This window comes from Heteronotia binoei, chromosome 12 (genome assembly GCF_032191835.1).
Source record: "Heteronotia binoei isolate CCM8104 ecotype False Entrance Well chromosome 12, APGP_CSIRO_Hbin_v1, whole genome shotgun sequence".
Lineage (NCBI taxonomy): Eukaryota > Metazoa > Chordata > Lepidosauria > Squamata > Gekkonidae > Heteronotia > Heteronotia binoei.
The window spans coordinates 55,145,663-55,158,009 of record NC_083234.1 but is presented as its reverse complement, the minus strand read 5'-3'; the positions used below and the strand labels follow the sequence as shown (position 1 = coordinate 55,158,009).

At 44.0% G+C, this 12,347-nt stretch overlaps 1 protein-coding gene across 1 annotated transcript; it reads left to right on the top strand.

The window, feature by feature from the left end:
• The first annotated feature begins 4,946 nt into the window (after window positions 1-4,946).
• On the top strand, window positions 4,947-11,723 carry LOC132580476 (beta-lactoglobulin-1A/1C-like). The gene is made up of 4 exons (XM_060251305.1): window positions 4,947-5,108; window positions 6,224-6,351; window positions 9,588-9,658; window positions 11,584-11,723. Exons 1-4 carry the CDS (start codon window positions 5,013-5,015, stop codon window positions 11,697-11,699), a joined length of 411 nt encoding a protein of 136 aa, XP_060107288.1. The 5' UTR covers window positions 4,947-5,012; the 3' UTR covers window positions 11,700-11,723.
• Window positions 11,724-12,347: the final 624 nt, after the last annotated feature.

Sequence of the window (12,347 nt, the reverse complement as noted above, 5' to 3'; positions counted from 1 at the left end):
ACTGCATTTTCCATGTTATAGCAGCGGACACCCATATTCTGCATCTTTACAGTAAGTTTTGTGGATAACTATGTGTGCCTCAAGGATTTAGATATGCATGCTTCTCTCCTCCCTCCCCCCCAAAAAAGTGAGAAAAACTGGTAACATTATCGACACTTTATTTTCTTCAGTATTCTTCAGATCTTTCATGTTTGGCACCTCAACAGCAACAACCGCCCCCCCCCCCCGCCCCAGCATAGAGATGCACAGAATCTTCCTTACTCCCGCCCAAATGAGAGTTTTTAAAAATAACTTTTGCCAAAGAGTTGGCTTTCCTCAAAATCCCTCTGACAGTTCTTTTAATCTGAAATCCCAAAGGTTTTAGCAACTCTGTTTTGCTTCTCATAATAGCCTTGTGTGAGGCAAAGTAGCCGAAAGGCCTAACTGTATGTTTCAAGCAAATGAGTGTAACAGACATCTGAGTCTACTTCTGCTTCTTGTCAGGAAAAGCAATTGTGGGTGGACGTGATTTGTAGTGCAAAGAGAAGAGGATGGTTTACCCTCTTCTCATCTGCTACTTCTCCACTCTTCCAAATGACCCTTCCCAATGCCATTTTTCTTTTAAAATATACACCAACCAGAGAGATATTTTTGTCCCTAGGACTACCGTTCCTGAGCCATTGAATTTATTTCATAAGTGGAACTCACAGTTTCCCTGGTCCAGGATTGCTATATCACACAGCTCTCCATGTTATGGCATTCTCCAATGGACAGCTCTTGATGGAAAGAAAGCTGTCTGGTCCTCACCAAGCTCACGAGGGGCAGTCATGCAGCCCACAGGGCCAACCATATTTGCCACCACAGGGTAGCATACTGTGTTTAGTAGCACAAATGGCAGATGGTACCATTACTGAACTGGTCACTACTGCCTTGGTGTGGCTAGACTCCACTTCCTACTAGCAAGACAGTACATGTGGAGGGAGGCCAAAGCAAGAGTTCTGAGCAGGGGATGGGGCCTACTCAAAATGAACCTTTACCATATCTTTTTATTTGGATTTGAAGGCAGGGAACCTCAAGCGTCAGATACTGTGAAAGAAAAATACATGAATCATGTCACATCCATGCAGTTCCCTGCAAACAACATTCACTATGAAAAGAGGACTGGTGAGAGCAATTTCTTTATGAAAGCTACAGAGCTTGGCCCCTGTCAATGGGACGCTGTCATACACTTTCAGGATTCTACCAGAAATCTTATGCAGTGCTCATATGCTCAGTGCTGCAAGGGAATGCTATTGGGGTGGGGGGGACTATGCTTTCCCTCCTACCCTGATTTTGCTAGTAGAAATGGTGGTAGCAGGGCTCCCCTCCCCATTTCTCTGGCTCTACATGTCCTGAACTAGAGGAAAGGGATAGAAAACTTCCCTGCTGTGTTTTGCACAAGTCAAAGTGGGGTGGGAGAAAAATCAGAAGCTCCTTCTCCTTGCAATGGAGTGAATGAGTGCTGTTTAAGGTGAATTCCTCTGATGCATTGGAAATTGGGTTGAGCATGTGACTGACACTTTGGGCAGGTCTGTATGTTTTTGGTAGCCAAATTCACAGCAGCTAGTACTAGAGTAGGTTGCATGCTGTTTCTTGGAAGGGATTGCTTACTGCACAGATGTGTAAGACTCACAGTTCACCTCTTTCCAGTCTGAAAGCAAACAGCTTTTTTCTACCTAAAGGAGTCTCAAAGCAGGTTGCAATCACCTTTTCCTTCCTCTCCCCACAATAGGCAGCTTGTGAGGTAGGCGAGGCTGAGAGAGTTCTGAGGGAACTGTGACTGACTCAAGGTCACCCGGCTGGCTTCACGTGGAGGAGGAGTGGGGAATCAAACTTTGTTCTCTAGACTGGAGTTTGCCACTCTTGAGCACTATACCAAACTGGCTCCCCAGAACAGTGATTTATACAGAGATATATGGAGGAGACTTCTTTAAGCATGGGTAATTCTTACTATTTCACATTCTGAAAGAAGAATTTTTGGAGCTTGGTGGAAGCCCATTAACCTGCCAAGAGGGGTGGACACTTGTTTCCCTGGCAGCATACTCTGCAGCAGGCAGGGGCTTTGACAGGAGACAATCTGCCAGGCCACTGCCAAACCTCCTGCCTCTACCTTTCTTTGTGAAGAGCCAAGAGAGGCAGGGAGTGAACCAAACGACACCATTTCAGGTGAATGAAGTAGCTGTGCATTCCAAAATAGAGGGGGGTTGAAGCCACATTAAGATATTCAATTTAATAAAACTTTATTCGTACAATAAGCGTATTGATTTCAAGCTGTTTAATGGATAGTATTAACTTCTGACTGAGGTGTCACTCTTTCACTTCACACACTCCTCCCCTCTCAAATTTTCCTTTTGCTTCTTAATTCAACTTTCTGACAGCTTCTGTTTTTCACACTCCTATAATACTCTGACAGTGTTAGGTTTTGGCTCTCTATCTAGCCCTAATATGCCCACTAAGTATTTCTACTTTTCTTCTCTAGAATCATAATGCTTTCAGTATAGCAGTTGTATTCTGATAAACATAGACAGTTATAGTAATATGAAACATTGCTTGACGCTCATACACTAGAAGTCTTTAGCATAGTACTCTTCCCTTCAAAGCCTGATGCCTCCCCGCCATTCATTCCAAACCAAATAGACCTCTGATTCCAGAGCTGACCCTTTTTAGTTTAAGACACGACAAGGTTGACCTAGCCTGGAACATCTATGGACTCAAGTATAGCTGTAACTAACTCAAGTATAGCTGTAAATTAAATTAATTAAATTAACCAGATACTGTCTCTTAGCTTCCATGGAGAGATGAAAAATGCAGATGTGAAAACACACAGGAATCAGACCTTATCCTGAATCAGACCTTTGGTCCAGCAGTTACTGTCTAGTCTGCCTGGCAGTGGTTCTCCTAGCTCTGGTTTTCCCAGCTCTGCGATCTCCTTTTGGATCCTGCTAGATCTGGGGATGTACATGTATAATGCAAAATGCATCTTAGGAAAAGGTCTGTTATGTGATCAGCTGTCTCGTCCTTTTTAACTGGAGATGTCAGGGATTGAACGGAAGACCTTCTGCACAACAAGCTAATGGTCTACCCCAGAGCTAAAGTTCCTTCCCCTGGAATCTGGGGGTGGTAGCCTGCCTTAGGTGCTTTATACAGATTTATGAGACAGGTATTCTCTAATCTAAACAAATAAAGCAATAGATCCATAAATTCCAGAACTATTGTGTGATTGCTAACTTCCTTGCAGCTAATTTCTCTTGTATCGTGGCTTTAAGGTGTCATTGAAGCTCAAGCAATGACTTGGGGAGGGACGGTGGCTCAGTGGTAGAGCATCTGCTTGGGAAGCAGAAGGTCCCAGGTTTGATCCCTGGCATCTCCAAAAAAGGTTCCAGGCAAAGAGGTGTGAAAAAAACTCAGCTTGAGACCCTGGAGAGCCGCTGCCAGTCTGAGAAGACAATACTGACTTTGATGGACCAAGAGTCTGATTCAGTATAAGGCAGCTTCATATGTTCAAGCAGTAGCACTTGCAGGCTTCAGAGTGAACAGGAATTGGATACAGCTGATGGAGTCCAAAATGAGTTCCAGACCATGCAAACATGTCCAAGCCCTCAACAACTGGCATCTCATTAGCTATGGTCAGGGGACTTTGGTCTCCGGCATGTGGGAGAGAGATTGTTTTGGGAATCTTTCAGCTTGCATGAAGTGCCTCTAAGCTGGAGATGTGTCCCACAAGGGTTAGGTTGAGATGTTCCCTGAAGCTATGACCAGTAATCTTTGGAGGCATTAAAGTTGTGAGCTACTGCATAAATTAGTTTGTTCTGGGGCCATTTTTCATGAGCTAAAACAAAAATGTGTGAGCCAGAGGCTAAAAAACTGTGAGCTAGCTCATGCTAACTCAGCTTAGAGGGAAGACTGGTATCCTCTTAGTTGCACTGACTGGAACCAATAAATCCACAAAATTGGACCAGATACATTTCTCTAAAGCTGCAGGCCTTATGATACCAAACTCACCTTAAATTTCCAGCATTTAAGCCCTAGGTCTCTTCTCCCTGCGCTGCAGCACACATGGCAAAAGAGAGAAATATTCCTGTCTCGTCAACTTTCCTCAGAATTGGAAGATGAGTTGAAATGCAACATAGATCATCTGCATGACTAGGATGCTACAGAATTATGGATAATGGTCTGGGTAGGCTGCAAAACCAAAAGATTGCATCCAGGTATGCAGGTGCAAAGAGAGAATGAACTACCAGTGATTCTGTAATTTATAAGAAGGTAATGTAATGACCCAACCATGACCTGGGGGGATCTATCTTCCCAATCAAATAAGGCCAAATACTACAAAGATTGTAATGAGAGCAGCACCAAACAAAGCACTGGAATAGCTGGCACTATGGAGACTAGCAGCAATCACAGGGGAAAGAAAGGTTGCAGAACAGCATCAAAACAACACAAGTGTTTGCTTAGCATAATGCATTCTTTTTGCATATCTTTGTAGAATGAGCTGCTTGTGAAGTGAGTGTCAAAACAGTGGAATCCTCCCCACTGGCCTTGTGCCCACTACCATTTGTGGCATTTCAGGTGGTCAGGGAGACTTGGCTGTAGAGAATGTCATGTACATGTGCACCCTTCTTCCCACATCCAGAAAGAATGGATTTGGATCATTGTCCAAATATCAAATGACATTAAGGCCCATAGTGAACCATCACCCACACCTCTGGAGGCAGCTCCCGAATGAGCTGTTCCATCCAGACTGTCCTAGGCATTTCAGAATAGGCCCACATCACTTCTGAAAGGAACCCAATGATCCAACATGTTCTCTCTCACACTCTCACATTGCAGATAAGCAATTCCTGGAGGAAAAGTGGTAGATATGACTGCATGATTTTTTTTAGGATTGTAGGGAGAGAACTATAAAGCAAAGCACTGGAAGAGAGAGTAAAGCGCTGAAGAGGTGAAATCTCTTGGACAATTGCCCAAAAGCCCTCCAATCGATCACTGTAAGGATGAAAGGTGGCCTCTTTGTTGGTTTGTCAGCCTTGGTCTGCCAGATTCTTGCTCAAGTCAAGATTCCTTCAGTGCAAGATTTTGATGTAAAAAAGGTAATAATATCCCAAAGGCCTCCAGACAAGTGATTCAGATGCTATGGGAGCAGAGAGCAGAGTTTTGACATGTGGATCCTGTTAGAAGGAAGCATCAGCTTTGCCAGCTCCTTATTTGGGATTTGGTGTCTTTCTACCTGTATGGTGACATTGGCAGATTATGTGGTAACAGGAGAAGAGGAACCTACTGAATTTCTCTTTTCAAGGCAGTGGCTCAAGATTCAGAAGCCACAGGGATGAAATGAGATAGAATGATCTTCACAGGAGCCTTCCTTGGCCTTGTATGATAGCCAATTCACCTTGGGTGGCTGGCAAGGAAGCAGGAGAACAGGTCAGGCAGATCTACCAACATATCTTTACCTCCAAGGAGGGCATTAAATAGAGCAATCGAGACAGCTGTGATGCCTCCAAGCTGTGTGATGTATTCTTTTCCTGAATCTGTAAATGTGGATGTTCTGAGCATTTAGCATACATTACAAAATTTCTGGTTTGTATTTTGGAAACTCAAGTGTATTTTACTTCCAGTATTGTGCCATGTTTCCAAATCTGTAGCAAAGTTGCCAAGGACCATACAGGACTACAGAAATGTATTTAATGTTTTTGATAAGCAGTTTGCAGGAACTCCCCTTATGGCAATGACTCAAAAAAAGTCCAAAAGGACCATCAAGTAAACCCATATTCTCATGAGTTATGCAAGAGTAGCTAGAAGAGGACAAAAGCATGTTGCTTGCCTCTCCTTTCCGTACCCCCTTTGCCCTTCCCTGAAAGGGGAATGCAAGATCAGACATCTGTGTGAGCATATGAGCATAACAAACCCTGTAGACCAGAACTCATTTGAGCCATGCTTCCAGGTCAGCTGGAAACAACAGCATGGTGTTTGTGACATTATCTCTTCCTGCTCCCCTTTTGTCCTGCTGCTTGATAGACTGACCACAGTAGATGGTGGGCAGGTGTGGGAGGTAGGCAACTGGCAGGCCTATGTCAGAGAGTGACCCAAGAGACCCACCTACCATACAGCAGGTCTGAGTGAAGGAAGGGTCATGTTACATTACTGGATATACTGTATAGTAAATTGACTTTCTGGATATCAACAAAGAACAACCTCCTCTTCCTAGTTTGCTGGGCAATGGTATCTCATAGCTATGGTTATGGACGAAGTAGTGATTGAAGATGCTGTGAATGTTGGCACGACAGCAACACCCGTAGGAAGCCGAGACGTACTTCTCAACATTGTGCTTTTAAAGTAAGTGACATTGAGTTACTCTCTTTATTGGTTTCCTTTACAAAGGGAAATCCATGCATTACAGCTTCTTCTTTTTTTGTCATGTGGTAAGCTAAGCACTACCATCATTCCACAGCACAGGGAGTTGCATTTCACAATTTCAGAGTGTTAAACATGTTGAAACAAAAATGAAGTAAGCCTCCAAAAATAATAGAATGCAGTAAATTATTGATGGTGAATATTCTCTCAGTTTGTGAATGTTCAGAAAATATTTGATCTGCTTAATGCAGGCAGTGGTCAGCCAAAGGTTTTGCACAAGCAGCCAACATTTGACAACATTCAACTGGAAGCACCCCTTGGGCCTTTCTGCACTGGACCTTTAATCCTGGTTCAGCCCTGTTCCTGAACTAACATTCTACCCTACACTTGAATTCATCCCTGATTTTATCTCAACCCTCCCCCCCTCCGCATTTCCCTGTTTAATTGAGGTCACCCCAGTTTCACCCCACAGTTATCCTGGGGTATATGGATATTGTAATATCCAGATATAAATGCAAGGTAAATGACTGTGAGTCAAACTCAGAGGAAACCCTGGTTGAGGTCCAAGTGCAGAACGGACTCATGTGTCATACTACCTGACAGATGGCCTGGACCAGGGGTGACCAAACTATGGCTCAGGAGCCACATGTGGCTCTTTCACACAGTGAGCTTGGAGAAGGCATTTGTCTCATTAAATCACTTCTCAAAGCCATCCGAGCTGGAGAATGCATTTAAAGTTAAAGTTCCTTTATTTCCATCTCTTCTTCCCTCCTCCCTCCCCATCTGTTTGCTCCCCATCTGTTTGCTTTCAAGACTCTTTAGCTTGGAGAAACGTCGACTGTGGGGTGACATGATAGAGGTTTACAAGATAATGCATGGGATGCAGAAAGTAGAGAAAGAAGTACTTTTCTCCCTTTCTCACAATACAAGAACTCGTGGGCATTCGATGAAATTGCTGAGCAGACAGGTTAAAACGGATAAAAGGAAGTACTTCTTCACCCAAAGGGTGATTAACATGTGGAATTCACTGCCACAGGAGGTGGTGGCGGCCACAAGTATAGCCACCTTCAAGAGGGGTTTAGATAAAAATATGGCGCACAGGTCCATCAGTGGCTATTAGCCACAGTGTGTGTGTATATATAAAATTTTTTTGCCACTCTGTGACACAGAGTGTTGGACTGGATGGGCCATTGGCCTGATCCAACATGGCTTCTCTTATGTTCTTATGTTCATCCCTCCCTCCCCTTCCCTCCCTTATGGCGGCTCTCAAACTCTGGCAGTCATGTCTTGCGGTTCTCAAACATCTCACATTTATTCACTGTGGCACTTACATTAAGCAAGTTTGGCCACCCCTTGCCTGGACTATAATGTATTAATTTCAATAAATCAAAACAGGCAAACTTTTGAATCTCTTGACATCAACACTTAATTTCAGAACCTGAGTTCTAAACTTTAGCATCAAAATCTGAACACAGATACTTAAAAATGTGCAGATTCTGAAGTTCTGCACACTACATGTACTGAACCCTCTAGTAAATCAATTCTCTGAAAAAAAAATCTTTATCTGTTGAAGGCTGACATAAGTTATTTTGCAGCCCTAGCTGGAGGTTTCCCCCTTACTCTTGCCCATACCTTGTTTCCAAACACTGAGCAATTGTTTGTGTGTCTCCTTTGAGAGTTTTGCTTAGAGTTCCTTTCCTCTGTTCTATATAACTCAGGGCTTTTTTTGTAGAAAAAGCCCAGCAGAAGCTCATTTGCATATTAGCCCCCTTACATGACCATTGTTTTGCATAGGGTTTTTTGTACAGAAAGCCCAGCTGGAGCTAATCTGCATATTAGGCCACACACCCCTGATGCCAAGCCAGTTGGAACTGTGTTCCTGCTCAAAAAAAGCCTTGTAACTCAGTAAGAAATCAAAGAAGGGGCTCAGTGAAATAGGAAAAAGTACCAGTGGGGGAAGGCACTCCTCCACCTTCTTCTGTGTCCCCTGCACAAACACAACAATTGTTTTCCTGGGTTCCATTTTTCTGCTCCTCATAGCAAAATGGACACTACTGCACCATACGTGGAATGAGAAAAAAGGGACTGCAATTGGGAATGGCACAGCTATCTCCCATCCCCATCCTTGCTTTCCCAAGAGTTTGGTTGACTAGGTGCTTCAACCTCTTCAGAAGTCAGCCACCCTGGACAGCACTTCTTATTGAGTATGACAAACCTTGAATCTGCAGCCAGTCTCATTGTATTAGCAGCATAGCTGAGTTTGCTTGCCCCTTTGACAGATGCCCTCTCGTAGCCTCTTTGCAAGTTAAGCTTGAGTAGCCCAGGAGGCAGGCATTGTACTAAGCTCAGTGCCCTCCAATTTCCATTGCTTTGGTGAAGAGGTACTGCTGCAGCTTTGATTCAAGCATCACCCTCAGACTTTGGCCTCATTCTCTGAACCACAACCATGGGAAGCTCTAGTGGGTTGCTGGAGAAGATGCATGAATGTGCGGTAGAACCTGCCTATAGTTCCAAATCAGCCTTTCCTGATATGTTTTATGGGAAGGGGCTGGGGTTCAGAGGAAGAAATCTGTTTTGCATGCAGAAGGTCTCAGATGTATTCTGAGAGATGCTGCTTGTCTGAGTAGACAGCACTGGCCTTGATAGACCAAGTGGACTGAATCAGTATAAGGCAATTTCAGGTGTTCATATGCTGAAGCTGGTGAAAACTCCAAGATCTTCAGGGAAGAAGCAGAACTTTGAGCTGCTAAGCTGGCAGGATAGAAGTGATGTTCTAAAGAGAAACAAGGTGATCATGGGGGAGTGGAACTTAGCCAGATACTTCCTCTTTGAACTAAGAATGGTTTCTGATCTTGGTGGGAGGGGGAGGGGAAGAGGTAAAAATCCTCAAAGCTGTGTTCCACAAGTAGTTTATAACACACAAAGTTTGCAGTGATCTTTAGGGGTGAGGCTTATGCCAAACTTTGACTAGAGAACCTTTTTGATAATTTGAGGACAGCGGTGCCAGTAGCTGGGCCCCTTTCTTTGTTCCTGATCTTCCCAGTCAGTCCCCCTTTCTGGGCCTATAGATGGTTCCAGGGGCAGGATTTCCTTACTGCTAGCAAATGCCAGTTCTTCTAGGTAAAAATGCATACACTCACATGGGGTTTTGGCTTAGGTCCTGCCAGGGATGCTGCCTGCTTTCTTTGGAAGCTTGATGATCTTTTCTTTCATTGCAGAAATGATAACTGCACTTCAGAAAAAGTTAATTTAATGCAAACTCTACAGCCTGGTGTATTCAAAGTCACTGGTGAGTATCTGATAATATCTAATGAAGGTGTCTTTAACTCTTGAAAGTTTATACCCTGTATATCTTCTTGGTCTTTAAGGTGCTACTGGACGTGCAACTTGTTCTACTGCAAACCAACATGGCTTCTCATTTGGAACCAGTAAGTATGAGTACCTGTCTCCCCTTTTAACTTAGTGTCAGACTAGAAATTACATTTTGGGCTGAGCTGAATCTGGGTTCTCCTGACCTAATGCATGTTTCCTGCAGTAGTCATATAGCAGATGCTGGGAATATCATTTTAAAGATAAGAGTGAGTCCTTTTCAGCTTGGAACTGTGATACAGGGAGAGGAGGGGCTGCTGCCTTTCCTTATGCTATTTTGAGAAGTGGAAATAGCCCCCCAGCAAGAAGTTGTTTACATAACTTTGAAGCAGCACATGATCAGAATACTCCACAAGCTACTCCAAAGTCATGTAAATCCCTACTGGGGCTTTCGGCTTTTCAAAATTGCATGGTGGAGAGGCAGCAGCCCTTCCTCTCCTGATGCCATAGTTTTAAGCTGAAAAGGACTCTCTCTGATCTTTACAAAGACATTTGCTGAAGCTCAGGATTGGGACCAGAGGATACGTCTGGGATTTCCTTTCACCATTCAGCTGTAGCATTTGCAGCTTAAACTCCTGTGTGAAGTTAGAAAGTGTATACAAAATGTGCAAACAGATAAATTATACAAATACTGACTTGTGTTGGAGACGTGAAACATTGAGACATCCAGATGTGTTCCCATTCCTGATCACTAAGTACCCTATTGCAATTGCTATTCCACAATTTCTAATAAGGGCTCATTTTTGAAGCTGGAAGTTGGTGCTGGGATTTAACAAACCCCATTTTGGTGGCCAGATGATGGGAACATAACAATGTAAGTAATGCTCACTCCCCGTGATCTGTCCTTGACCAGCTGCATCATGGATTCCCAGGATATCCTCCCTGCCTTCCTTCTGGAATGATGAAACTCCCCATGTACAAGCAGCAGAGAAAAGGTTGCAGAAGAGGAGCCAGTTCAAGGTCCTGGGGGTCCTGGGCACAGAATGCCCAGAGAGCCCTTCACCATCTTTCTATCACTGCCTGCCTTCTTAGCCACTTTGTGCCCCCATCTGTCTTTGTATCCTCTCTCTGCCATCACTTACAGTCACCTGCAGTGTTCAACAGATCTTTACCCTGATGGTCCTGGGAAACACAAGCAGCTAGGTAGAGCACTTACAAATGTCCGGATAGGGGAAGAACAGGGCCAGTTCCAGGTTTTGGGAGGCCTTGTGTAAAGAGTAGTCATCAGCCCCCAGGCCCACTCCTGCCCCCTTTTTGCCCATCCACCCACATTCCCCCACCAGCCCATACGTCCTTCTTTTGCCCCCTTGCAAGTTCTCCCATCCTCTGCTGTCACAACTGCCTACACTACCTGCATGCCCTATCTTCAATGGTTCAAGGTGGTGGGTGCAGCTAGGAGTGCCATTGCTGTGCCCCCTAGAAATGCTAATGTTTTGTGCACCACACGCATACATGCCTTTCTCCTGTAGTGCTAGGCAACATATGCAGCACAGGTAACAATGCACTCACACAAACAGGCAGTGGAAGGGTGTGAGTGGAAGCATCTGAGCACATGCATGAGTAGAGAGTTAGCAGCAGTGCCCCCCCCCCCCCCCCCAGGAACCATGCCCCCCAGCAGCCATGGGCCCTGGCAGTTGCCCACCTCAGTGTCTGGTGTTGCTAGCCCTGTGCAGAACTGTCCCCTCAGAGGAGTGGATGCATCTAATACGATGGCTAAATTTTTCAGTACACATCTCATTGTTCTTTTTGAACATTGTTTAATGGAACAAAGAAACCACAAAGCAGCAACTGACACCCACTCTTTTAATTGGTGTTTCATTGTTTTGTTCTGTTTCCAAAATTAAGGCTGTGACATCACTATACATATGGTGGAGGTTGATTATGGCAGTTACCACATTCTTCACTTTACAACAGTGAATAACCGCATTTTGCATCTATATAGTAAGTGTTATGGAGGGTGATGGGTTCATCAGGGGTTGGATAGGAGCAATGGGCATCTGTAGGACCTGCTGTTCTGACTTTTGAAAATGTACTTGTGTGATGAATTAAGAAGGAGCATACCTTTCCTCCACAAGAACAAATATTACTTGATTCCTCTGTGATCTAAGGACACAAAAATCCCAGAAAGAAATGTTGCTGAACTTCTTAAAACTCAGAATTTTAAAGTTATTTTTTTCAGAGAGGGATACCCAAATTATCTGTTTTATCCTTGGAACAACTCTCGGAGGTACATAGTCAAAAGAATTATTGTGATACATGATGAGATTCTAGAGGGCTGAAATTTGGAATGGAGAGAAGCTTTGTTCTGTGTACCCACTGAGTAAACTTCATGGGTGGGCATGGTTTTCATTCTGTTCTGGACTTCCCTAGTTCAAGTTCAATAGCTAGTATTCCACACTCCCCCTCAATATTATGGTAGAAACCAGTGGGAAGTTTAAGAAAATGCGCTGCAAAGCAATCTGGAGAAAAGGCCAGAAACCCAATCATGCACAGCACAGAAGTTAAAACATAACCTTTGAGCACATGGAGGCATTTGGATTCAAATTGTTTTGGTCTTTCTACCCTTTTCATAATTCTTGCCATTTCTTGTTCGGTTGGAAGCCAGGGCA

Excerpts from the sequence above, each read along its gene's own strand:
- LOC132580476 (XM_060251305.1), top strand. The coding sequence starts at position 5,013 with ATGAAAGGTGGCCTCTTTGTTGGTTTGTCAGCCTTGGTCTGCCAGATT. Across the intron at positions 5,109-6,223 it reads AAGATTTTGATGTAAAAAAG|TTTGCTGGGCAATGGTATCT; the intron begins GTAATAATATCC and ends TCCTCTTCCTAG. Across the intron at positions 9,659-11,583 it reads TGGTGTATTCAAAGTCACTG|GCTGTGACATCACTATACAT; the intron begins GTGAGTATCTGA and ends TCCAAAATTAAG.